This window comes from Aulostomus chinensis, chromosome 19 (assembly GCF_037954235.1).
Source record: "Aulostomus chinensis isolate RoL2024-O1b breed Wild chromosome 19, RoL_Achi_v1.0, whole genome shotgun sequence".
NCBI lineage: Eukaryota > Metazoa > Chordata > Actinopteri > Syngnathiformes > Aulostomidae > Aulostomus > Aulostomus chinensis.
Window position 1 is genome coordinate 10311313 of NC_141338.1, and position 27827 is coordinate 10339139.

General features: G+C 41.9%; 2 protein-coding genes across 5 annotated transcripts in view; one reads left to right on the top strand and one right to left on the bottom strand.

The window, feature by feature from the left end:
- Positions 1-2712, top strand: part of ric1 (RIC1 homolog, RAB6A GEF complex partner 1) — a 40191-nt gene extending 37479 nt beyond the window's left edge. For all 3 annotated transcript variants that reach the window (XM_086186526.1, XM_086186527.1, XM_086186528.1), the window contains exon 27: positions 51-2712. In XM_086186526.1, the coding sequence (XP_086042652.1) occupies positions 51-360 (310 nt within the window). In that variant the 3' untranslated portion in view covers positions 361-2712. The remainder of the gene's footprint in view (positions 1-50) is intronic.
- A 2197-nt stretch (positions 2713-4909) lies between these two features.
- On the bottom strand, positions 4910-25021 carry ermp1 (endoplasmic reticulum metallopeptidase 1). Of its 2 annotated transcripts, none has more exons than XM_086186530.1 (15): positions 24694-25021; positions 21760-22064; positions 19314-19441; positions 18601-18706; positions 17771-17917; positions 16919-17011; positions 14976-15179; positions 14127-14347; positions 11183-11357; positions 10623-10813; positions 10323-10475; positions 9885-10087; positions 9683-9798; positions 9127-9290; positions 4910-8658 (listed from the first exon to the last, which is right to left on the bottom strand). In XM_086186530.1, exons 1-15 carry the CDS (start codon positions 24966-24968, stop codon positions 8482-8484), a joined length of 2658 nt encoding a protein of 885 aa, XP_086042656.1. In that variant the 5' UTR covers positions 24969-25021; the 3' UTR covers positions 4910-8481. The 2 variants fall into 2 exon arrangements, with proteins under 2 accessions (XP_086042656.1, XP_086042655.1); XM_086186529.1 differs by having other exon boundaries at positions 14967-15179.
- Positions 25022-27827: the final 2806 nt, after the last annotated feature.

The following is a 27827-nucleotide window of genomic DNA, read 5'->3' on the forward strand; positions in this document are numbered from 1 at the left end:
ACACATCTGGCTGTTTGGTCCTGATCCTGTATGATCCTGTGTGTCTCCAGCCCAGGATACAAACCATTTCTAAACCTGATCCAGCCGCAGTTGCAGCAGCTGATGGAGTCGGCGGTGGAGCAGGTGCAGCCCGAAGCCTTCCAGCCCACCTGCCAGAGCTCCAAGCTCGGGGGCACCGAAGGCCTGGGAGGGGCTGCTTTACCACGTCCTGAAGACAGCAGGGGGGCAGCAGCTCCGCTGGGTCTTCCCTCTCTAGAACCCGCAGGTGGGTTTTCGAGACCCCCCTCTGAGGACTGTCCTCCAGAGCAGACAGAGGAGCAGGGAGAGGAGGAGGGAAACTATGACTGTACCTTGTCCTGAACCTGGGGAGGGTGGGGGTGGGTGGGGGGTCACGTCTGAACTCGTAACCTGTGAAAGCCTCATGGGGCAGGGAGGAGAGCAACGGGTGCTGACTGGAAAGACTTTGTGTGTGTGAGAGAGAAAGAGAGCGTGTGTTTGTGCACCAAAGGTACCTCCAGCAGGTTCCGTCAGTATTATTCACCCTTCAGACTTGGACTAGAGCACCTGTGGATGCGGAGCGACACACATCAACTGACAAAGACACGCAACTTCTCTCCAACGGGACTCCTTTTGTTGTTGTTGTTGTTTTTTTTCCCCAAATATACTTTTAGAAGAGAAGTGTGTCTGTGTTCCAGCGGTGTTCAGGAGCTGTAGACCAGCACAGGGAAGCACCAGATGAGTTGTGTGTGTCGCATTTCTCCTCTTCAAGTTGAAGTGTGTGTGTGTGTGTGTTTGTGTGCGCGCGTGTTACTCCACAGTCCAGACAACAAAAAGCTCTCATTTCTTTTTGGGAAGACAAAACCACCTGAGTGTGTGTGTGTGTGTGTGTGTGTGTGTGTGTGTGTGTGTGTGTGTGTGTGTGTGTGTGTGTGTGATCATATTGATGAACAAAGCTCGAGTCACGGTGCACTGATGTGTGCGCACCCACTCGTGTGTGTGTTAGAGTGCGCACCTACAGTTAGAGTGCACAGAGGGTGTTTTCATACCTTCATACCTCATGATTTTAAACTATTTTGTGATACCTTTTTCAATTATGTAACAAGATGTTATTTTTCTATCAAGTCCACCTCGTCCCACGTTCGTCTGTAAAATAACAAAACTGTCCCGCTCGTGTCGTTGGGAAGAAGCGAGGATTTCACATACCTGCTTCTGATCACGGATCATGAGGTTTAACACACAACTGGCCCCCGATACCGCCAGCCGTCTCTCGTCCTCATTTAAAGAACTATTTTTCCTACCCGTATTCTCCTCAGAGGGTCTGACAACGGTGTGGATTTCTCATTGTTTACCACAAGGTATTTTGATCGACACACGTGGTAACGCAATTGATTTTTATCGTATCGGTCATCATTATTACTATTATTTATTGGCATTATAGCTGAGTGATAATGACTGGAGATGTGTTTGTTTTTATTGACTGATAACAAACTCGCTCCCCTTTAGTTAAGCAAAAGTCATTGTACGGGCTTCTTGACCACAAGCGCTAAAGGTTGTCAGTATTATATTGTGCAATTGTATTGAAATAATGTTATTCAGCTTTATTTTTCTTTGAATGTTTCCGCTCCTTCTTTGCCATCTCTCCTGCGTCTGGTGGCTTCTACATTTCACCACAAACCAAATTCTGTTTTACAGATTTTTTTTTTTTTTTTCTCTTTAGTCTGTGGGAGCTCAGAACGGCCGAACTTACGATGTGCTTTTTTAATGCCTTTATCGCGAGAGCACGATTAAATTATTGTTATATCTTGAGCTTTCTTGAGAAGTGGCAATTATTTAGGCGCATTCTCAAGATATCCGTGTTAAAAATGGAACTTACAGTGTGGCAGTTCTGAGCCTCTGTACTAATCTGTGTGTACAAGATGAGCTGAACGTGGCATCGGTTCGTTTCATTTTTATACAATTGCCTGTATTGTTAAGAGTATGGGAGCAGTTTGTCCTTCTGCTGCAAAAGTAACAGGAAGTGATGCATGTGTAAATATGGGTGTAACAGTGTTTTCACCCAGGGAGTGAACTCTGCATCTTGCTGCCCCACATTTTAAATCCTGTTGACTCTCTTTCATTATTTTCCAAAGCAGTTTTAGGCAACAAAGCTCCTAAAAATAAAACAGACACTTTCATTAACATTAAAACTTCCTGGAAGAGCAATTTAAGGACAAACTCCTCCCATGTGCATATATCACTGAGACACTGCAGCAGTGTCAGACTGTTGTTGCTGCTCTGCTGTTGGCTTTACTTGACTTGAAAACGGTAACGTGATGAACCAAAGACTTCAACGTCCAGAGGCCTTCTGTTGAACCCCGCTTTCTCCGATCGAGCGTTTGAGTTGCTATGCAAAGGGAACAAAAACCTCACACACACCAAGTCCCATCAGACACAACCAACCAAGACAGTGACACTTTCCCAGGCAAACGATGATTGAGCATCTTTTACGGTTTCCTTCTCAGTGGGCGAGGAGGAGCGGTTGGTCGGTCAGGTGTTTATCTCATGGTGGTACTCTGGTCAACGCCGCCCCCCCATGTACAGTTAAAGTATTGCCTGCTTCCTGCCTCTCAATGCAGTGTAAAGATCTCTTGTACATTTGTCTTTTCTACTCATGTTTGGTTTTCTACTTCATTTTTTCCCCCTTGTACATAAAGACCAATAAATTATTTTTAAAATTGGTTTGCATCGGCGAGTTGTTTGTTTTTTTCTGTTTGTATGAAATGACAACACAAACCTTCAAGTCATAAGCATTTTTAATTGTAAGTGCTCATTAAATTCAAGCTTTTTGCATATTAGAAAATCATCCCGTCCATCCAATAGGGACCGATACCCTGTTCACCAGTCAAAATCCCAATAATCCCAGTTGATAGTCATATTAATCACTTTATTCCACCTAAAACACAATATGCATTTTTTTAGAATGCAAAAAAAAAACAGCAGTTCAAAAAAGCTAACAGTTATAAAGTGTCAAATCTAAAAAAAGAAAAGACAATGATCATTTCAAAACAAAATCTTAATTTAACTTTTTAGAATGAAACAAAGTTACAGAAACAGGCAACAGACAAAAAAAAAAAAAAAAACCTCGGAAAATGACAAAGCCATTCTTTAAAATGGATGAAAAGAGATGAAACTCCATTCATTCATTATCTGAAACGGCTAAGAATGGCTTATCAGGTTGTTGTTTCTGTTTAGCAAATGACAAAAGAACATCCTTCAACAACATACATTAAGACATCTGCATCCCAGAATATTTTGAGGTTCACTTCTAGATCTGACGGGGACGTCTACGTGAGGATGGTGTTGGATTTTTTGTTGTTGTTGTTGTTGTTGACTGGTAAAGTTACGAGACAGTGAGTTTTTACACAGAACTGAAAGGCGATGCAGCCCGGACTCAGCCTTTTCACAGCTTCACGCGTTTCTCTCCCACAGTTACAGCAGTTCCTCCCAGCTTCTGCTTTTGGTACGCCTCTGTTATTAAGAGTGTCGTCTCAATGTTTCAACCATAAACACATTAAACTGGCCCGGTTCCCTGAAACGGCCACACAACAAATACACAAACTAGTCCTCTTCACAAAGAGGGAGAAGTTTGCCCCAAAGATTTGCTGGCGAGTGATAAGGAAAAACAATGAAGAATCGAAAAGCCTTTCTTTTTTTTTTCCTTCCCGCATTAATAAGTCAAACGATATCTGTCGTTGATCCTGCCTGGCAACCATCATGTGACACCATCAATTGAAAGTTTAATCATTCCAGATATTTTTCGTGACGAATCCGATTTCCTCGTTAGAGCTAACTAAGAACAAAACTGTTGAATTCAGTTAAAAAAAAAAATCGCGTTGGATAACATTCACGCCAGTTTAGGGTGGGGGGTGGATGTGCTTTCTAGCTGCAATTTATTTGTTTTGTTTTTTTTCTTTTTCAGCTTCCTTTTGCTTGAGCCACAGTCAAATTAAGGCAACAAAAACATGACGTTTGGGTTCAGATGGAATCTTTGTAACTGCGGTGAAGACAAAAACACACCTTTGAGGCAAACTTCCTCTTTCTCTCGTCTTCTGGGTGGGAAAAAAAAAAACCAAAACTGAAAAGCTGAAGTCGACCAGAGAAAACTTCGGATGGAACTGACACTCCTGTACAGATTTGTTAGAAAAATATTCATGTGCATTTGTTAATAAAGCTTTTTTTTCCTCCCATAGAAGCTTCTCACATGAAGAATAAAGCTGATTTCAAACGGATCTTCAATCACGGACGCCTACAGACATCTTCAGGTGCTTTTAACAGCTGAAGACAAACATTTTCAAATTTGTTTTTTTTCTTCTTTTTCCCCGTTCGCAATAAACAGAACAGAAAACAGTCGAGTTCAGATTTGAGTTCCTTTCACGTCTGATTCAACCATCAGCTAATTGATCAACGACCACTAGATTATAAAACTAATAAAATGCCGGTTGAAATCTCAACAAGTCTCTTTTCTTGGTGTCATACCGATGTTTTTACCTGCCAGTTTTCTTTATTAATATGTGATATGCAAATCAAAGTGGTGACCAGCATGTCTACGTTCACTATATCTTCTATTCCAACTTGCTTGAATCAGCAAACGTCTTTTTGTTGTTGTTGTTTATTTTGAAGCTACGTGCAGGCCGGACATCTTTGATCAAGAACAATCATCAGCACCAACTTGATTCTAAACGTTTGTGTTGCGTCTCGTGCATAAAGGAGAGCACAGCAGGGTGCTACTGAAGGCTGCAATGGAGGTGAACGTTCTCTGCAGTGCAGCACTTTGTAAGACCACTGAGATACTTGTGACCACAACAGTAAACATTTTTGTGTCTTTGGAAGCGAAACTTTAAGGCCTCCATCGTGTGAGCGTTTCATGTTTTGTGTGTGTGTGTGTGTGTGTTTGTTTGTTTGTTTTGAAGCTGAACATATAACATAAACAGATGAAAAAAAATAGACAGTTTCTTTCCAGTGCAAATCATCTCCCAGCAGATCTCAGCGTTGGAGACGTAGAGACAGAGTCAAGATGTTTTAAATGTTTACATCCAAAATGCGTCTGCAAACCAGGAGGCTGGGTGTCTATAACCCTCGTGACAAGGTGACGCCGCCACCCAGTGAGCTGGATGACCACAGACTTCCAACATTACTTCTTGTCCCATATGAGTCAATGACTGCTAAATCCAAAAATTGATCATCCGTACAATTTACTTTGGAGTCCTGTCCAAGTTTTACAGTGTTCTTTCCACTCAAATACAATCGTCTGTCCTGATATTCAGCATTTGAGTGGGGGGAAAAAATCACTCATTTTCTGTCCAAGTGCTTATTAGTTTTAGAGGTTTTTTTCCACTCAAATTAAAATATACATGGAATAAACTGATTCAATGTGATCAACACCTTTAAAAGTAAAAATTACCTCGGCTTAGAGTAGTATGGGCGGAGTTGATGTTTAAAACAGTGAGTACTGTAACAGTGAGGTGTGTTTAGGGTCATCCAAGCCACCAGGTGGCCCTGTTGTGAGCCTCTTCCGAGCATCACCTGCTACAGAGGCAGTAGAAATAAATCTCCACTGTGTCAACAGAACAGCGACAAACATGAATCTCCTGAATGTGAGTCAAACTCTGGTAGCTATAAAGAGTCTAAATCTCAAACAATGTTAGTGAGAACAAAAGTATCTTCGATTGAATAGCTGAAGATGGCGGAAGTAGTGGTGATGATGACACGTACAACTGGTCACGGCAACCGTGTCGTGACTGTGAAGATGCAGTTCCACATGAGATGAGTGAAATAACAATATTAATGTTGAATATTGAAAACTTAGCATCGCACACACACACCCAAACACTGTCAGCCGTCTCCAGCAGCATCAATTCATACATTCATTAAATAGCTGGACAAGCAGCATTAGCAGGCTAAGCTAACCCCCCCCACATACACACACACACACACACACACACACACACACACATTTTCTAGTACTGCTACTTCCCAAGAGTGTGTTGATGACAAGTATTTTCTAAAACATCAGAACTGTGGAAGAATTATGGAGGAAATCAGAATTGACTAAAAACCAAAGTCATGCTCAGCGATACTTTCAGCTGTGACCTTTGACCTGAATGTTTGGGCCATAGACTGTATAAAATGAGTGCATTTCGCCACCAGGACCTTGGTGTGTGTGCATGTGTGTGTGGTGACACAATTTTGTCATTCTAGTGGCTGCCATCTTAATTTTTTTCTACAACAGGAAGTGACTATATTTGGGAAAGGGTGGAGCTATTGTGGCCTGCTGTGTGACTCATCAATCTCATGCTAGCCACGCCCCTAATAGACTCTAGTGTACAAAATGAACTTCATGCTGTATTGACGAAGTCTTGAAACTAGCGACTGAGTTAAATGATTCAACCTGGACGTGTTTACTGTGCTAACAAATACAAGTTGAAGTAGGATGAACTTTCTCAGAGATTTTACCGTGGAATTGCCCCCTGCAGGCCATAAGAGAGAATGCAGGTCAAAGGTCCACCTCTGCACTGGCTTCACTTTTCACATGGGGAGGATTTGTCCATTTCTTTTATACAGTCTATAGTTTGTGCCAAGTTTTAAGAAATTCCCTCATGAGACGGACAGACAGACACTGTTCTGACATTTTGCTATGTAGTCTGGGATGTAGAGGCTTAAGACAAATGCAGTAAATATTCCTTCATTCTTGTCATGACTGAAATATTTATAATCTGCCGGTGTTACATTTTCTCCTCTAAATTAAGATTATTCTTGAAAGTTTAGTTGGCAACCAAAAGCAATGAATTCATTGGAATTACATCCATTTTTCCTCATTTTGACATTTCATTATCAATAAAATCACTGCTCTCTTGGGAATTAAGGATTTGCACAAAGGTTTCTTTTACACTGGGTATTAATATTTGGCTATTATCATATTTCTAGTATTTTGATCATTATTCTGCACTCTGGAAACTTAGAACTGGATTTTAATCTTCAACATTTGGATTTAGATACTGGGATTATTTTCTTCCATGACAAGACTGATTGGTGCTACTGGCGACGACTCTCAGCACAGACCAACAAGCACAACTCCTGTTACAGCAAACATAGACCATCAACACACAAGGCAGAATTAATGACCATGATGTCATCGATGAATGTGGAGTGTCAACGCTGGTCCCCCTGCCAGCATCGGGGAATCATTATCCCCCTGCAAGTTTTTACCCTCAAGCCTCAAAAAGACCATTACAACGTCACAACAAAAGTCTAAGTCTATCAGGACACATCAGGACAAACGCTAAGACCTCAGAAAAGGACTTCTGTGCATAATCTTCACATTTTACAAGGAAAAACGGATTCCTTTAAAAAGAGGACGCCTCGACATTTTGATTTTCCTCAGGCACAAGTTTTTTGCCATCTACGTGCAGGTTGTGACAAGTTAAAGGCATTCTGCATGGAAACAATGATGAATCTCACAATTCATTAATAAGCTTGTTATTAGTAGTTCCACTGCAGACCCTCAAATAAAGGAGCAATAACCTCCCCCCTCAGATGGCAGTAGCACAGCCCAATCTTCATTATTTTTTGGAATAATTTTGCCTAAAATACATTATTTCTAATTACTTTAATATTTTATTTCATTTCTGGATCAGAATCACCTCTGTCACACTCACACCCACACACCCACACACCCACACCCACACACACACACACACACACACACACACACACACACACACACACACACACACACACTTTGAAAACTTCTGGTTTTATATCAGGAAGGCTGTTTGGGGAGGGGGTACTTTCAAAGTGTCAAAGTTTCCAGTTACAGTCACTAGAGCTGCAGCACAGATCGTGGCGATGGTGATATCTTTGCACGAGAAGCCAGAGGTACATCTCCCCGGACTCCAGTGGTTTGCTGATGAAGAGAGAACCAGGGAGGCACCCTTCAGGAAGCATGTTAGCATGAGAGAGGAAGACCCTCAGAGGAAGTCAGTGAGGGACAAAGCCAGGAGGAGGAGGAGGAGGAGTGAGATGGAGTGACTAAATTAAAGGCACCACAAGATTGAGTAGAAAATAACGTGACCCCTTCTTTTCACTAACCTGGGAGTGAGCGGTGAGGCGTGTTAGTCAGTCTGGAAGTGTGTTAGCTTACCTCCGACACGTCACAGCCTGTCTTCCTGCTTGGTTAGCTACTACTGACACAGTGACAGCGGGGGGAGGGGGGTTTTCTCTCTCTCAGGCAGGCTGCAAGTGAGAGTGTGTGTGTGTGTGTGTGTGTGTGTGTGTGTGTGTGTGTGTGTGTGTGTGTGTGTGTGTGTGTGTGTGTGTGTTTGTGCGTGTTTGTTTTCGGAGTGGAAAGGCAGCAGGGCCAGTTCTCAGTCCTTGAAATCTCTTCGGTCTGCCTCGGAACCCCCTGCAGCCTTCAGCGTTGCTCTGTCAGCTTTTGTGCCATACTCAGTATCGGTACATGTCGTAGGTGCTGACCCAAGATGAAGGAAAAGCCCAAGAGGGAAACCTGTGCAGGATTTCCTCCAGTTGAGCAGTCCTCTGGTCTTTATCGAAGAAATAGTGAGAGGATATGGCAACGGAGATCATTCCCTCAGGCCCTGATGGGTCCGGGTCTCTGGGAGGCTGATGCATGGGAACAAACATGTTAGCACATCAGTTAGATATTCTTCCAAGTCCTCAGAATTTTAGCTTTTAGCACACATGTTTTTGTTTTCATAAGTTACGCAAGACTCCTTTTTTTTAGCACATTCTTTGAAGCTTTTTTTGGCCAGATCTTATGAGCTGCAAACATCTGATTGAGGTGATGTTTTACATCAATCCCAAAATGTCAGGAATGAGCAGAATGGTAGATTAAGTCCAAAAATGTGGATTTGAGGCTGATTAATGTGCCACAGGAGCCTTTAGGAGAAAACTAAAGCAATCCGCATTTTACTCAAAGTATATTTTTACACTGAAAAGGACTGTTAAACATACTGTGAACACTTCTTCCATCGTGAGCTGAGGTGAGAAGCCCAGGTACTTTTAACAGACAGCGGTTTAAATAATTCACAACACAAAACACAGCAGGGAACTGAAACGCTGAGACGGCACCTGTATTTCAAACCAGAATGTCCACGTGGGAGCATCGAGGCCGTGGGAATAGAAGACAAAATATTCTCCGCTCAAGTCAAACTGAGGTGTCCCGTCCCCCAGGGACCAGGTGGAGAGGCTGGCTCCTCGGTGAGGCATCAGATACAGGGACATGTGGCTGGGGCCTGCACGCCAACACAACACCACAAAGTCACAGGTAAATGGGATATAATCATACATGGCTTGATAAAAAAATATTCATAAAATTACATGTGTAATACTTACAGAGATGGAACTTAAGCTTTTTTTTAAATAATTTTAAAGTAAAACTCTGTTAATTTTCAACCAAATTTTCTCATTTTTAGATCCAAATCATGTTATTTTGATTATTCCAGCACAGAGTTCAGCAACTGCAAAAAATGTCAGCTGTTTACATCAAAGTCCATCCATCAAAAATAACAATGTGAGTCAATCTAATGTACCTCAGTTTTGGTTTTTTTAAACATATATCTCTTCCTGCTTTGTCTCAAAAGGAAATCTGTTTCAGTTTGATCCCCGAAAGTGTTCCTGTCCTGACCTTTGACGCTGAAGGTCATCTTGATGGTTCCCCAGCTGGTCTCCTCTTTGGACAGCAAGCTGAACTCCACTGGAGAGCTGGGAGACACTTCTGGAGCAGGAAGGTACCAGTTCTTCCTACCAACACATGTAGAGGATCAAATATGTCTCTATTGTTGAGGTACATGAGGTGACACTCATGAACGCAGAGCTGCGACACTGACTTGCTGAGGAACTTGACTGGGAGGAACCAGGGGTAACCGCAGAAGGGACGGTCATCACGGCAGCGGGTGCGCACGCTGTCGTTGATCTCTGGGATGTGTGGCGTGATGTGCTGTATGCCCGTGTAGTCAAAACTGTTGATCCAAAGACCCGAGTCTCGACTCTCCACCTGGCCCTGGAGGTTGTGGAACGTTCGAGTCGTGTGCTGCGGGGGGGGGGGGGGGACAAAAACTTCAGAAAAACACAGCGCGCAATAATTTGGTTCTCTGCGACACATGCAGATAGATGCCCAACCACATGAATATTTGAGGAGTTGTGTGTCTTACATACAAACACATACTACAAAAGATGCTGCATTTAATTCTGGACTCAAACAAGAGCAGCAGCACCGCAGGAGGGTCAGCTGGAGCCGATAGAAACACAAGAAAACAAAACTGAACCTGCAGGAAGACTCGTTTTGGCCGTGGGGTGTCTGGACTGCCTGAATATGGGAAGAAGACGCTACAGGACACCAACAGCAACATGACCAGAAAGACGGAGGCCAGACCTGCCAAAATCCACTTCGTGCTCCGTACCAAGTAGATGAAATGAAGCTGAGAGCGAAACAAAACGCAAGGTCACTGGAGCAGGAATAAGATTGAATTTAAAAGTAAATATTGTTGCTATAAGCTTGATGATGTTACGCAATTCTGCTGCAAAATAAAACCCAGAAAAATAAAATCCAGAGTTGCTGTACTCACAAAAAAAGAGGAGAGAAAAATGGTTGCCAGTGTGACTAAGGAGGCCAGTACAACTTCCGGGGGGATCTCTGTGCCGCTGCGTCCCATGATAGGTGTGAAAGTCTCAAACACCACCCATATTAAGAACATGAAGTGGACGTACGGCAGCGCCAGGCCAAACAGATAGAGAACGCTGTACTTCAAAGATGCTCCTGCAGTGAAACAGAAAGATGGCAGCTTGTCACTGAAACTGAACCATCCTGGAATCATCCAGCTTCTGACTTCTACTGTATTGATACGCAGAAGTAATGGGGGTGAATGAAGGTCAAAGCTCAGCAGCTGCAACAATTATTGCTGTTAAATTCTTTTTTGTGTTTCTCATTCCAAAATTGTCTCGGTTATCCTGGGAGTTTAAGTGTGTGTTTTTGTGTGTGTGTTTGTGTGCCCCAAAAACGAACACAGCCATCAAGATATTCTCACCAACCTCCTGAATCAGGTCTCCTCTGGCTAAGTTATTTAATAATCACTATGAAGACATCAAATATTAATCATGATTAATACTGATCAGTGGTTACATTTACCTCTGTGTTTAAACTCCTTCGCTAGCAGCAGTCTGGTGGCCAGGGGGAAGGCCACCATGAGCATGGGCACGTAGGCGGAGCACAGCCCCCGCTGGGTCAACCACACCAGGCTGCAGCACCACAACAGCAAGCTAACATCAAAGTAGAGATCACCCAGCTCCACCAGACGAACACCCTACAATGAAAACACACACACACACACACACACACACACACACACACACACACACACACACACACACACACACACACACAGAAAGATGGGAAAATGCAGGAATATTTAATTTTGTGACTCTTCTGAGCAAATTTTTTTCTTTTTTCTATCATTGATTTAATGAGAATCAATACATTTTTCACATTCTAGTTTGTAGACAGATCCTCCAAAAATAATGTTTTTTCTTTAATTTTTAAATTTAAGTTGTGCTAATTTTAATTTTTTTTTTAACGATATAAATTGAGGGTGGCACAGTGGTGCAGTGGTCAGCACTGTCACCTCACAGCAAGAAAGTTCTGGGTTCGAGCCCCGGCTCCAGCACAGGATCTTTCTGTGTGGAGTCTCCATGTTCTCCCTGTTCCTGTGTGGGTTCTCTCTGGTACTCCAGCTTCCTCCCACAGTCCAAAGACATCAAGAGGGGACGAGGCTGATTGATACTCTAAATTGACCGTAGGTGTGACTGTGAGTGTGAATGGTTGTCTGTCTATGTGTGTTGGTCCTGTGATGGACTGGTGACCTGTCCAGGGTGAACCCGTCCAGAGTGAACCCTGCCTCTCGCCCGAAGGCTGCTGGGATAGACTCCAGCCCCCCCCATGACCGTTAACAGGAATAAGTGGTAGAAAATGGATGGATGGATTGACATATAAATTGAAAATCAAACAACCTTTTTTCAAAAGTTTATCTGCTGGATAAAAAAACTTCACACTTCCAAGGAAAAGTACAGTCTGCCCTCGTGGTTTCTACTGTACTCGTGTCCATAAACTATGGTTGGTTACAAAGAAGTTGTGATGTCACAAATCACACTGCATGATTACACATCTACCACTCACACAGATGATTATCAAAAAAAAAGTTTTCCAATACAACAGCAAATATAAACCATCAACTATGTAAAATACAGGAACAAAGACTCTATGATAAAACTCTGGACTTTCCAAAAACCTCCTAAAAGAGGAAATTCTCACTAAAACTCATCTTGAAACCTAAAGGACAACCTGGAAAAAAAACAAAAAATATCAGTGACCTGTTTTTCTAGGCATCGCATTAGACTGAGTGAGGCGCTCACTGCAATACTCGATAACCATGCACAACATCCAACAAGTACACAAGGCAGAGTATTGTTCACACTATGTCCTTTAGGTTCCTTGCAGACACACACACACACACACACACACACACACACACACACACACACACACATTTATGTGCAAGAACATTTCATGAATGAGGCCAAGTCTTTCTAATTTCTCTCCCTTTTATTACATTATCTACACTGGCTGATGCAAATAAAGGAAAAACAAATCCGCACAAATATGGGTTTTATTTTTAATTTTTATTCAAGTTTACAAATCTTCATTCTTGCTGCTTCTGACAAAAGCTGTTACGCACATAAGTCTTATTTTCATTTGTAAACGTTCACGTGTGGACGTTTATGTAATTGATATTTTCTCAAATTCAAGTGGCAGAGAAAAATGTTCCTGTTCAACACAACAAGAAGGGTCAGTTTCTTCTCTGCAGCCAATAATGATTTGGTGCATCAGTGTGAGCATGCAAGTGCAAGCCTATCTATAAAAACACACACACACACACACACACACACACACACACACACACAGGGCTGCTGCTTATCTGTAATCGCTGTGAAGGAAGATACTCTTCCATCTCCACTAACTGCGAGATGAGCGAGTCGTCATGAGACACTTGGCACAGGGAAATAATGTGACCTCCTCTTCACCCCCAACAACACGCTCAGGAGGAATGAGGGAAGCGGTTATGACTCATTCAATCACAAACCGTCTACACTCCGTTGAGAGTAAATGGCTCTCCTTTTTTTTTTCTTCCATGAAGCAGAAGTTTGGTTGGTTGAAGATATTAATCTGAGTCGAGCTGGTCAACATTCTTTCTGCTTCAAGTCACATCTGGCTCCGCCCAGTCTCGTGGTTACACGCATTATCAACTCATAAAGGTTTGTTGAACAGTGATGTGGTTTGCCTGATAGTCACTGTCCAACCTTTGGAGGTCTTTTCCAGACATCTCCCTTACATCTTTACTTCTCTGCTTGCGCAAATATTTTCTTTTACAACATTATCACCTAAAGACTGGATGGAAATTGTCATCCTCTGGAATGTCCAATTAGAGACAAGATGAAGAGTCCATTGACATTCTGAACAAGAGATGCACTGATCCACATTTTCTGAGTTCTGTTCTGATATACATCTGCACATATCTGCTACACACAGATTCAGGTGTTCTCTTTCTCTCCCTCTCTCTTGCCCAAGTTCAGTTCATATATAAGAGAAGCTTAGAGTTAGTACAGTTAGTATTCCTGAGAATGATATACAATCTTACCAGTTGTGTCATTCGGTTGGCCCTTGTAGAGAAAACTGATCTAATTATTTAGAGCCAACATTGGCTGCCCATCAATCGGAGATCCCTTAAATCTGGATCTGTACTTGGACTGACACCATCATTCCAACTTTTACTTTTACTCCATTTCTATTCTGAAGGACGTACTAAATGCTGACTAAATGACAGAGAGGGTTACATTTCTGCTACATGATGGATGCTCACCTACACCTGTTCTCTACTCGGCTAACAACGGCAACAAAAATTCAAGTTCAACAGAGATTTACAGCTCAATAATTTACGTGGAACCTGCACGCTGAGGAAGTGCTAGTCATCCATACAATGTGGGGCACTGCGGTGGATTTACGACGACTCTTCACTCACCCCGTAGTAAAGGTTCTTGGCCAGCGTATGCACAAGGATCATCTTCCCAGCGGCGGCAGCTCCATAAAGACTTATGGAGGTGTAGAAGTGGGTGTACCAGAACATAGAATGGCCCAGAAGTGTAACGAGCAGAGCTACGATCAGCACCGACAGCAGGGTGATGAACCAGCTCAGCACAGCGACACCTGTAGCAAAGGCCAGGTCTCGGACGTAGCGCCCACCTGAGAGAGAGAGAGAGAGAGAGAGAGAGAGAGAGAGAGAGAGAGAGAGAGAGAGAGAGAGAGAGACAGAGACAGAGACAAAGAGAGAGAGACAGAGATAGAGAGAGAAACGCAAAGGAATGAAGACCTTCACAAGAAAACTGATGTGAGCTGAACATTTGGACCTGGCCACCAGTCAGGATCAGACTTTCATTACATGGGGTGGCATGGCTCAGGGGTACAGTGGCTGTGTGGCAACCGAAGGGTTGCTGGTTCGATCCTCGACCCTGGTGACCATGTCGAAGTGTCCTTGAGCAAGATACTGAACCCGTAATTGCTCCTGATAAGTAGGTTGGTGCCTTGCATGGTTGCCTCCACCATCAGTGTGTGAGTGTGTGTGTGAATGGGTGAATGAGACGACACTGTAAAGCACTTTGAGTTCCGCTATGGTAGAAAAGCGCTGTATAAAATTGAGTCCATTTACCATTTACATAAAAATGTGATTGAAAAATGACAGTCACAAGGAGGAAAACAGCACACACACACACACACACACACACACACACACACACACACACACACACACACACACACACACACACAATGCAATACACTACCACAGGAAACCACAGTGACCTACCTCCGTTACCTGGCAGGGAGGCTTTCTTAGCCAGATAGAGAAAGGTGGCCGTGGCAACCATGTAGTTGAGGATGGTCCCAACACGGGCCGGGTACGCCACCACAACCACCCCAAGCAGGTCGAAAAATACCATGTTGCCATGGCGATACTCGGATGAGTCTGCCAACTTCTCAGACATGACCAGGTATTTTAGGACGGCCAGGATGTTATCCCCTAGGGAGGAGGAAGTGAAGATATTAAAGGCTGAAATGTAATAACGTGAATTAAAAAGACCTGATTAATAACCAGGACTGGCTGGGATACCATGAGAGGAAACAGACAAACTAGAGGTCTTTTTGTGCTATTGTGGTTTAGGGTTTCCACCGTTTGTGTTTCAACCCCCATATTCAGAGGAAGGAAGTGGTTGACAATGACATGTCTCAGTGTGAATGTAGTATCCTTTTTACCGATGATCCTTTAGAGAGCTGACACAGAACACACCCACGCCTGACCAGCGAGGACACACTAGTATACTGGTGGGGTGACCTCTGACCCTTCATGACCCAGACTGTATTTCTTTGTCAATAACACCATTGTGCACATGAGCGGCACATCAATGATTAAACCAATAAGACACAAAGAGACAAAATATAGTATTCTACTGTGCACTGCTGAGCACTTCAATATCTGTCTTCAGTTACATCATAGACAGTCGTGTATTCATCTAGTTTACTGCATATAAAGCTGTATGAACGGCCATAAAGCACATGTGAACAACCACACACTATAAATCCCCTTCACACACTTAATAAAAATACTCTTGAGACATGCAGACAGAAAGCCTGGGTTTGTGTATTAGTACATGTCAGATAGCTCTGTTTGACTCACGATTACAATGTTGTGGCATGTGCGTGTGTAGGTCTGATTTATGTCCCTCATGGACCGTCACAGTTAGCAGCAGTTGCATACCAGATTCCAACAGAGTTGTCTACATATGCAATGTTCAGAAATCTGGATCAGTAAGCGATCGCTGCATTGGTTCCTGTGGGATCAGATTCTTTTAAGTGCTGCTGCTGCCTGGATATCTGCACAGCTAGCAGCACACACAAAAGCACACAAGCACACACGGTACAAAGCTCTATTGTTCTTCCGCCTGGTCGGCTCCGTGTTGTCAAAGAGTAAACAACCAAGAGCGCAACTTCTTCTTGCTCATGTAGAGTTCTCTGCTTATTCAGATCACTCAGATTTAGTCACAGCCTCCCTTTCTGAAGTTTAACATACAGAAGCAAACAAATCCCTCATTAAAAATGAATCCTGTGTTAATAGTTCTAAACAAGCTTTTTCTTTTTGAAGTTAATCTACATAAATGCAAAACCAGCCTTCCTCCCTTTGTCCTAGAGATGTTACAGCTTTTAAACAGCCAGATCTGCTGCTGTGTTTTAAACTCCAACGGCAACTACATACTCCCTCACGTTCCCTGTGCTACATCTACTCTCCACCTTGTTCTGCCTCCTTCTACACAGACTAAAAATACTCCAGCACAAAAATCTCACTTTCTCTCTCTAATAATTTTATGCCGTTCACAGTGAGTTGCTATGCAGAAGAGGAAGATGTCCAGTAGCTGTTAGTGGTGATGCTGAGGGAGGGAAGATGGGAACTTTTTAAGATTTTCAGCGCTGACTGACTGGAATTGCTCAGTACAGCAAAATATAATTTAGCCTGAGTGCGTGAACATGGTAAATGAGGGCAAGTGCAAAGTCTGTAGCTGGTATTCACAGTATAGACATATGTGCAACTTTTGGTTCTCAAGGAAATAATGAGATTAGCAGAATGCTGAACTGGATGAAACCGGAGAATAGAGGCTGAAGCACAAGTGCATGTGGTTGTGACAGAAATATGTCAGTGTTGTGCTGTCTGTGCAAGACAGACCCACCAGCTCCCAGCACACATGAACGAATGTGTTACGTGCGTACCGGCTCTCTGTATGGAGTCAGTAAGGATTCTGTCAGCAGTGTCATACTTGGTGTGGTAGATGAAGCCGTTCTCAATGAAAGCCAGATCAATGCCTGTAAAAAATGTAAAAAAAAAATTCAAATATTCTTTGTCAATGCATATGATAGATTAAAATTAATGCAGTAACATAAATACCAGTAATTAAGTTGGAAACTTCATTTTACTTTAACACAATTCTGCAGTTCTACAACACAAATTAAAATGTGCTAAAATTCAACTGGACACAATGTAGGTCAAACACAACAGAGAGCAATGCCGAGCCTTCTTAGAGACTCCTTTACTCAGCAGGACAAACAGACTTAAAACTGGTTTATGCGCATATTTATTATGCACTTTCCTAAAAAAAAACTGTTTACACCTAAACAGCTAAACTAGAAATCCATGTCAAAGTTTAAATTTGAATATGTTTCGCTTAAATTCATGACAAGATTAATATGTGTTAAAGTAAATCAATTTCAACCAAATGGGATTTGTTGTTGTTGTTGCTTGTATTTGATCTTATGTGTACCACATGCTATGTACTCTAATGCTCTGGTACTTCTGAAGCAAATTTCCAAGACATTCCCAAAATAATCTGTTTCTACTCTTTTTCCAAGATCTGCTCCTTTCCTTGAAATCAGTCTTTTCATTTTCCACATCTTAAATGGGTTTGTTATGACGATGTCAACCCTGTAATAAAATGTAAAATACTAATTCCTCAAACCAGTTATATACATATATTTCCTCCACACAAAGTGTTTAATCTATCAAACCTTAAAAATAGAAATAATCATTAGTATTTTACTCTCTACTGTACTCTTGCAGGACCTTACCTGGGATGTTCCCAAAATCCCTGTAGATGCGAAAGTCGGTGTCAGAGGGAATGATGCCACTCTGAAAGACCTCCTGGCCGACCACAGAGGCAAAGGGGTGCTTGGCTGCTTGGACGTAGGCCTGGACCAGCCATGGGTTCTCTGGACCTTTGAGCAACAGGAGGATAAGCTGCTGCTGAAGTCTTTTATGGAACAGTAGTCTTTGTTACACTCGTGCAGTGCCTGTTGATGAAGGGCCTCCCTGAGTTCTCACCAGTTTTGGCTTCCTTATCTCACACCCCTGACCCTCAAACATGGCACTGCACTTCCTGAGAGCACCAGCAATATTCACACCAAGTTTGATGTTGATGGCATGAACAGTTGCTGAGATCATAGAGTCAAAGCCATTTCTTACATTTAGAGTGAGATGATGAAATCATCTGTTGAAATCATTGGGGCTTGATAGCCTGGTTCACTGCAGTTTCACCATCAACTGCTTGTGGTTTCAGGCAGGTGGACATTCAAACAAGTTTTACATGATGTTCACGTAAATTGAGCCAAGTGAGTGCATTAGATAATGTTTGACTATAAATGTAAGTGCCACCTCGTGATCAGACTGTTATCACAAACCAAATAATAGCAGTGAAACAGAGGACAGATATTGCAAATGTTTAATACACAACTTGGCAGTAATTCTCAGTCGTCTTGCATCATCTCTTTTCATAATGGAAAGACGTGTTAGGTAGCTGCCTCTGGCAGCTAATGTACACGTGGCAACATATAGAATAGCTGCATTAGAATCAAACAGGAGCCACATAGACAACTAAACCACCTCACAACCAGTACCGTACCTGTCTGGAAAACCACCTCCTTGCCCCCTACACCTGCAGCCTCCAGGTTGATGAAGGCTCTCACCTGTTTGGCCCACGGATGCTGAGTAATGAACCCATGACTGGCCTGAGAGAAGGAAAGCAAAGGAGAGGAAAGGAGAGGAGATGAGAATATATGAAGTAAAACATGTGCTTTAATTTACCAATCTTTAATCCCATTTTTGTGTCAGAGGAACCATTTAGGGCCCGGCTCTAGACGCCCCCGCATATTATTTAAAGGCCACTTTCATAACACTCAAATTCCCCTTACAAACAATGAATTACAAAATTAAAGAAAAACATACCAGTAAATAGACAACATATTTACCACCATCAATCAAATCGTGCATTTCAAAGCAAGTCGAGACACAGAGTACAGATCTTCATCACCTTGGTCCTTCATGGTAATGAGAAGTCTGACTGTAATTTTCAACTGAATTTCAGACGTTTAATTTTGTGACAATTCTGACTCAGCATCTCCTTTTCAGCACTCATTTAGGCAGCGAAATGATCTGTGATGATTCTCCATAAGGACAAAAAAAAAATCCACAAAACTATATCATATTGAGACAATATTGAATGCAGTGGCCAGCCTAGAGCCGTTCATACAACAACACATAAACATGGGTCCCTGCCCTCTTATTTGCCAGTAGTAGTCAGTGGTCTGATACATGGTTCTCATCAATCTGTTTTACCTGCAGCACATTTTCCTCAGCTCCATTAAAGAGGAAGATAACTCCATGGTGAAGAGGAGTGGACTGGTTGGCGAGAGAATGGAGGACTTCCAGCATTACTGCACAGCTCACTGCATCGTCACTGGCGCCTAAGACAAGGAGAGCAGTGTGTTGAATACAAACCTGCACAATGCAGACAACTGGAGCTGCTTGTTTGTGTCAATTCTGGCACATGCAGAACGTTGTTACGTGTATCCGACCATCCTGAAGCTGGGTGGGAAATAAAAGAAATATGTGCTAATGAGCCTGCTGATAACTTTTAGACACCCAGATATACAAGAAATTCCCAAAGCCATGGGAAAGAAGGGAGTAGGCTGTGAGTGCAAACATGTGAGGAATGCCTGGTCAAGATCCAGCTCCTGCTGCTAGTGTGATGGCTAGAGAAGAAAGGAAAAAGGGGTGAAATAAAAGAGAAGAGCATGTGATATAGAACAATTGGCTGAGAATTGACCCAAAGAAGGGGGAAAAAAGACCCTAAGAGAGCAACATCATGTGCTCCGGCTTTTTGGATTGAATGTGGCTCCTGTCACCGCCTCTCATGTGAGCAACATATTAATCCCTGTCCCCAAAAACACTAGTAAGAGGTCAGACAACTGCATGAACAAGTGCAGGCTTGAGGAGTTAACTTGTGCACATTACAGGTTCTAACAGAAGTGGTTATACGCATCTATCCTTAAACCATCAATACACATGCAGAGAACACCAGCCTGCACAGAAACACACATTTTCTTTAAAGGAAAACAAATTCCAAGAAATCAAACTTTGGCAGGCAGCACTGAGCATGAAAATGTATGTGTATCTTCCTGGTCCACGCCTCAGCAGTTTCCTTTTGCCGGTGAAGCTGTGTGTGTACCTCTAACAGCTCTCGGGAGGTGAGGAACATTCCTGAATTAAAACATAAGGAAATTTTACATATCACCTCCTGGTTGTACTTCTATACCAACAAGCGTGAGTTTATATTCATGTTCAAATCAGAGTCAAAAACATATGTAGAGAAGACTTCGAAGGAAATTTGTTAAAAAATAGCTTCCTGAGTTATGGTGCTGATTAATGACCGTGGTTACAGATGCCAAGGAGGTCATATTTTTAGTGCTGTTTGTTTGGATTATACAAAAACTACAAGCCAAAGACGAAAATGTTTATGCACGATATTGCATTTTAAGATGATATTTTTACAACTGGGTGGCATGGTGGTGCAGTGCACTGTTGCCTCACAGCAAGAAGGTTCCAGGTTCGACCCCCGGCTGGAGCACAGGATCTTTCTGTGTGGAGTCTGCATGTTCTCCCTGTTCCTGTGTGGGTTCTCTCTGGTACTCCAGCTTCCTCCCACAGTCCAAAGACATCAAGAGGGGACGAGGCTGATTGATACTCTAAATTGACCGTAGGTGTGACTGTGAGTGTGAATGGTTGTCTGTCTCTATGTGTTGGTCCTGTGATGGACTGGTGACCTGTCCAGGGTGAAACTGCCTCTCGCCCGAAAGCCACTGGGAGAGGCTCCAGCCACCCGCAACCCTTTACAAGATAAGCGGAAGAAAATGGATGAATGGATTTTTACAACTGAATTCACCTACTGGTACTATAATGCATTCTAGAAAAAAAAGGGAGAGTTACATCAATTTTACTACCTCCCACAACTGTAAACTTTTTTTTTTTATATTTAGAGAATTTTTAATTAATTGATGATGTTTCCACTCAGGTTTTTGTTTTTTTTGTTTTTTACATGTGCAAATTAAAAATGTGCATAACAAGAGCTAGATGTAAAAACTCTTAGGGAAGCTGACCTTTGAAGTTTTTGATTAAATGATGTGGGTTTTTTGTTTTTATCCTATTAGTCATTTATGTGAGATTTTGTCATGTGTTTATGAGAGAGGGATTAAAAGACCTGAACCTGAGAAATCAAGGCCTGCAGTCAGGATCATCTCTGAGACGGAGCTGTAAAACATGAAGACGAGATATAGCAAAGAGCTGCCTGTCATCTACAAACACAGTCGTTTCTGTGCAGGCTAGATATGATCCTCTGAGCGGCTTCTTGTTGTGGAACAATGTGGATGTTTGTGATATTTGAGATTGTTATTTCTGGAACCACTGCGTGTGATCCTCATGACTGAGAAGAAGATTGAGCACATTTGTGGTTAGAAATGTTAATGGATCTACAAAAAAAAAACAAGTACTTCTGCTTGAAGTACTTCCTGAAGCCTTAAATTCATCTCATTCACACAACAACCAAACCAGAAGTGGGAAGACACAGGCTGTGATTTCATCACAATCCGTCAAATCAAAAGCTATAACAGACTAAATAATATACGCTCTAGTCTTTCCATACTAGAAAGTCTGACTAGCTTACTATTTTCAGTGGTGCAAGTTAAGACTACGAACGAGGCAGAAGTGTTTTTTTGTTTTTTTTTACCTGGACTGTTGGCCACTGTGTCAAAGTGGCAGTTGGCCAACATGAGGTGCTGCGTCCCACCTTTAGGCTCCAGCCTGACAGCAATGTTAGTGACACGGTCATAAAAGCTGGTGAAGCCCCCGAGAAAGTCAATGGAAAAAGAGCCAGTGGGCCGCTGCACATCCACTGTGAGCTGATGAGGGCCCTGAGCAGTCTCCGCCCGGATCTTCTCGATCTGCTGCAACAAGTAACCCACTGTCAGGACCTCGTTCTCCTGGCTGCCTACCGGCCGAGGGCCCACGCTGGTGATCTGCTCCAAGTGCCGTCTGGGTTGGGAGTTGAGGCGGGAGATAGAGAGAGATGTTGTTGTTATCAACAGTGATCTTTGCATGTGTGCTCACAGTCCTGGGATTTCTCTCCACATGGTTTCCCAACTTACAACATTTTTCAGACATGCCAGTCTTTTCCTCCAAGTCCATGATAGGCCTCTCCCTCTTCATTCTCCTCTTACTCCAAATGTTCTGACAATCCACTAATGATTTCTTTTGCTTGCTTTTGCTATCAGGTGATGGTTGGTAGTTTACAGTCATCATGGTAAAGTCAGCGCTCTTTCTTAAAACATTCTACATATACCATCTCATAAAGTTAATGTCTCTCGAAGCTAGTAGCAAGCTGCTAACTGATGCAGCTGAGCTAAAGCTAAGCTAACATGTTTGCTTCATATTGCTGACAACATTTCTTTGGTTTGCATGGAGTTTTTAAACTCAGTTTCGAGCAGATTCTGTCTGCAGCAAAGTTGTATTGATTTGTCAATTTATAAAAGCCATGACTGCAACTCTCTCTTGTCAGGATGTCCTAAATACTCTCTAAAGAGTCTCCAGCTGGTCCAGAACGCTGCAGCGAGGGTTTTGACGGGAGTTAAGAAGAGAGAACACATCTCTCCCACTTTAGCTTCTCTCCACTGGCTTCCTGTAGGATCTAGAATCGACTTCAAAATCCTTCTGCTGACTTATAAGGCTCTCAATGATAAAGCCCCATCCTATTTGAAAGAGCTCATTAGTCCCTACTGTTCCACCATAGCACTCCGCTCCCAGAATGCAGGTCTTTTAGTGATTCCCAGTATCTCTAAAAACAGACTGGGAGGTAGAGCCTTTAGTTACCGAGCTCCTCTAATATGGAACCAGCTCTCTCCATGGGTCAGAGAGGCAGACACTCTAACTACGTTTAAGTCCAGGCTTAAGACTTTCCTTTATGACAGAGCCTTCAGTTCGGACTGGTTCAGGTAGCTCTGAACCATTGATAGCTATGCTGCTATAGGCTTAGACTGCTGGGGGACACATCAGGTTACATGGAGCCCTTCCCTCCTCTCCTCTCCTCTCTCCTCCTCTCCTCCCCGCACATTTTTTGAACTGTCATTACCATTACTTGTTGCACTTTGCAGTTTGGCCTTGGTGTCTCGCAGTCTCTCTGTGTTTCCACAGATCCACCAGAGCTCCAACCGCCGCCTGCATCACCCCCCCCCCCCTTATTCCCTACTGTTACACCGGCCTGCGCTCCCCTTCCATGAACCAGTCTGCCATCCAGTCCCCCATCAAGCTGGCTTGCTCTCCCTGCCTCCCCTTCCAGAAGCTTCCTTCTTCAGCTGTTATTAACATTTCCGTGTTTCCCACATTTTGTATTGTAAACTGTTTTCTTGTCTGTAGAAACATCTACTGCTCGTCTGTCCGTCCTGGGTGAGGGATCCCTCCTCTGTTGCTCACCCTGAGGTTTCTCAGATTTTTTTCCCTGTTAAAAGGGTTTTCTATGGAGTTTTTCCTCAGTCAATGTGAGGGTCTGAGGGCAGAGGATGTTGTTATGATGCCATGTGAAGCACTTTGAGACAAACTGTTTATGAAAACGGGCTCTACAAATAAAATTGCCTTGCCTTGCCTTGCCTTGCCATGACTGTGACAAAAGAAGCTCAGAACCCTAAACAGCTCTCCTGACTCCTTTATCCAGAAACCAGCCAAATGATGGTAAATCCTATCGGCTAACACTTTCACCAGGTCAACTGCAGCCCTGCTGACCTCTGATTCAGCACCATAATCCCTGTCACTCCTTTTCTTAGGAAATGAAAACTAATAAAAGCTGTTGCACTGAGTGGTTGTTACAAATGTATTTAGCATTCATAGATTTTTTTTTTTTTTTTTACACGTTCTTCAATCATACAGTGGCCATTTGAATTTAAGCAAATGTTTGCATGAGTAGTTTTATTGTTAAATTAATATTTGATTTTCTACATCCTGACATTTTGTGTCACCCAGCAACTCAGTTGCCTAATATCACAGCACTGCCTTTATAGGACTGTTATTAATTTGAGTAGAGCACCAACTGAACGTTACCCTCGTCATCAGTCACAGTTTGTTAATGTTGTGAAAGAGCAGATTCACTATTTTCAGATGAATCTTTTCAGTTGTAAACCTGTCCATGTATAGATGTAACATCTGTTTATATTACAGCAGGTTATATCAAGTTTGTTTGTACTTGTGACTGAAAAGATTAATGTGCACCGCTTTAAATCATGCCATGATGTTTTATGCCTTATTTCCTGTTTAATCTATTCAGGGATTACATGAGGCACTTCAGACTGTATGAAATGTGTTACACAAATCGTTTTTTAACACTAGTCTATAAAATTTGGGTAGTAATACAAATATTTGCATATGATATGGTTTGTGATCTGATAGGTTCTGAGTGGAGGAGTTTGGCTTGTTTTAGGAACGGAGCGCAACTCCTCTACCTGCCACACACCTGTCCGCTCTGCAGGTTACCTTGCAGGTAGAGGAGGAGGGGAGGGATAGTGGTTTCTAGGCGGGTCTACAACCGCCAAACTAGAGGAAAGGTTAGCTTGGGCGCCCGTTAGCTAAAATACACAAGTCAAAGTGAGTCTCGCAGCTAGCAAGAGGTACAACTCACCTGGCTCTCTCTGCGTTAAACTCGCCGGTCGGCTTTCCAATGACTAGCTGCTGTAACGACAAATGAACAAGTCCCCACAGCACCAAAATAAACACAGAGACCAGGGACGCTGCCAGCCCTTCCCGCAGCAAGTACAGGCTCACTTCGGGCTTCCTCTTCGGGTCACCGCTGTAGCCGTTATCCCCGCACCGGTCCCGGGATTCGTTGTTATCTTGCGCGACATAATTGTGCGTCCCGAATGGTTTTATTCTACGGACAGTGGTGTCGCTCTCCATTTTTGAGCCAGCGGTACATCAGCTGCAAGCGTCGCTCTCAGGCGTCGCTTTTTTTCTGGACTACAAACGGATGGCGGCGAGGGACAAACTTGATGCAGTGGGCGGGCGGCTGAATCGCATGAAAAATTCATAATGAAACATAAGCAGGGGAGGAGATGAGGAAATTAGAACAATCATTCCCATGAGAACATCAAATAAATTTAACCCAAAACATCTTACTTTTTTATATTTAATATCACCTAAAATAATAGTTGAATTCAAAGAAATATACTCTAATTCAATGAGATGAGATAAGAGTAAATAAGAGAAATAAGATTTTTAAACAAAAACTCCTACACAGAACTCACTTGAAGGATTTGGTTGACTTCAGAACAATTCATATCAGTAAAAGATCATTAGGTTGTGTCAAATGAGGTTAAAATAAACACAATCTAAATGGAATATGTATGTTCAAAAAACTATTTCTGCAGACAAATGTAAAAACTACTGAATTTCAGAATAAGGAGATACAGTAGTCCATGGATCAGTTGTAACAAAGACATGTAAATCATTAACTAAGTGGTAACAAATCCTTAATAATAGTATGTTGCACGGATGAAGGTGGCATGAACTGGAATGGCGACTAGCAACAGGAAGTGGGGAAGTGTAACATGCCTTATTTGTCTACTGCTATTTTTGTTGTTGTTTTGTTTCTCTGTTAAGGGTCTTTGTTTCTTCTTTTTTGTATTATCATTATTATTATTATTATTATTATTATTATATTGCAGCACTGCTAAAAAGCAGGGTTCGTCACCCTACACTTTTTTGCACATGGAGCAAATATAGGTTGAAAAGTTGCGTTGAAATGCAGTGAATTGACAATACCACTTATCTTTTTTGCACTACCACTTCTGCTATACTCTTTACAGGGTAACCACTGCATATTTAGTGTATGTTGTTGTGTTGTTGTGGAACTTATTTAACCCACTGTACTGCTCTCTGCTCCCTTAATTGCCTACCACAAGCATAGATAAAGTTTTCTGACTCTGAATCTGAATGGTTCCTACTTTCTCCCTTTATGGGGTTCCTGACATGGTGCATCTCAGAGTCCAGCAGAGAACCAGTCTGTTTGCAAACTAATATCTTTGTGGTACCAAAACTAAACCAAAACTAAACAGTGACAAATCAGGTAATTTTATCAAGACCCTGTTTTCAATGAAAGCCAAGATTACTATGCTGGTTATGTGCGCTATAATGCTTTAAACAAGCAAAGACAGCCCTCCACTTATATATATCTATATCTATATCTATATATATCTATATCTATCTATCTATCTATATCTATCTCTATATATACTGTATATATATATATATGGATAGATAGATAGATAGATAGATAGATAGATAGATAGATAGATAGATAGATAGATAGATAGATAGATATATAGATATAGATATTCTATCCAGTTCAATTTATACAGAGGGCTGTTTTCCTTGCTGATCTCTTGTCGTCATCTTGTGGGGAAAAAAAGCATAGCAAGCGTCACATTTTGTAAAAAAAAAAAAAAGAAAAAGAAAAAGGTTTTTTTTACTATATCAACCTTAAAGTAGCAAAGAAATTGGTCAATTTTTACTAATTTCTCTGCTGTTAACCACTTATAAAATAACTTTTTATGTCAAAGGAAACTTAGAAAAACAATAGCTCATAAAAACAACTCAGAATTTTGTTAGAAATACTCGTGAGCTGAAGTACTGCAGTTTTTTTAAATGTTTAGATAATTATTTGAATGGGCAGTTAATTGAGCTCAAAAGTCTGATATCTAAATAGTACCTTGTTGCTACCAACTTCCGTTATTTCCACAATAATGATGGGGTGGTGCTTGTTGACAAAAGCAATCATGACACACCCAAACATTGGTAATAATAAAGAAATTGTTTATTTATTTATTTTTACCCGATAAAATAGTTGTAGTGGTATGAAAAATTGTCGACAGTGTGAGATCGGCCTGAATTAAATAACTGTGCTTATCGTGAGCCTCTTGCGTTGTAGTTGTTCCAGCCTTCGGTACTTTTCCATTGGACATAGGGTGCTAAGCTAATGGTTGCTATCTTAATATCAGCTAGGTGTGTACTCGGATTAGCAGCTTTTTTGCCAAACGCAATTGTACGTACTTATTTTATTCTACAGCAACTGATACATGTAGATAGTAAAAATAACTTTTTTAAAAAATGAAATTCAAGATGTAATTCTCAACATAATTATACTGCAATTTTACTAAAGGTCACGGTCAGTCAGCTGCAATCATGTTTATTAGCATCTTTAGCGTTTGTTAGCTGTAGCAGGAGCGTGAACTGTGAAATTGCATGTAAAAAAATTTCAGGCGCAGCTGCTTTGTATTTCAAAATAAAAGCCGGACCACGTGAAAAGAAATGTTTGCCAACAATTACTTCAATGTAAGAGGCAGAAAAAAATTTAGTTTTTTTTTTTTTAACGAGACCGTGTTCAGTCAATAGTTGCTTATGGTAATTTAAAAAAAGAAGGTGCAAAGCAGCTCACTGATAATGTCATATGCATTAAATTTATGCTTTTAAAAATACATGAAATATACATTCATACTTATTTAATATTAAAATTAAACCAATATTCATTATAATGTTAATGCTTCTCTTCATTTGTTAGAAAAAAAGTTTCCACCCTGGTGATTCGTCGCTTGATCAAAAAATCTTCAATAATGGAATCTCATGTTGTAATGTTCCTCAAGCTGTAGTCCTTAGGTAGCCCAGATCGGTTGAAAGCTTGTCAAATACATAATTTATATCAGTGATGCAGTTATAAGTGTTTCCAAAGTGTAACAGAGGCCATCCCTTTTGGCCATCCAG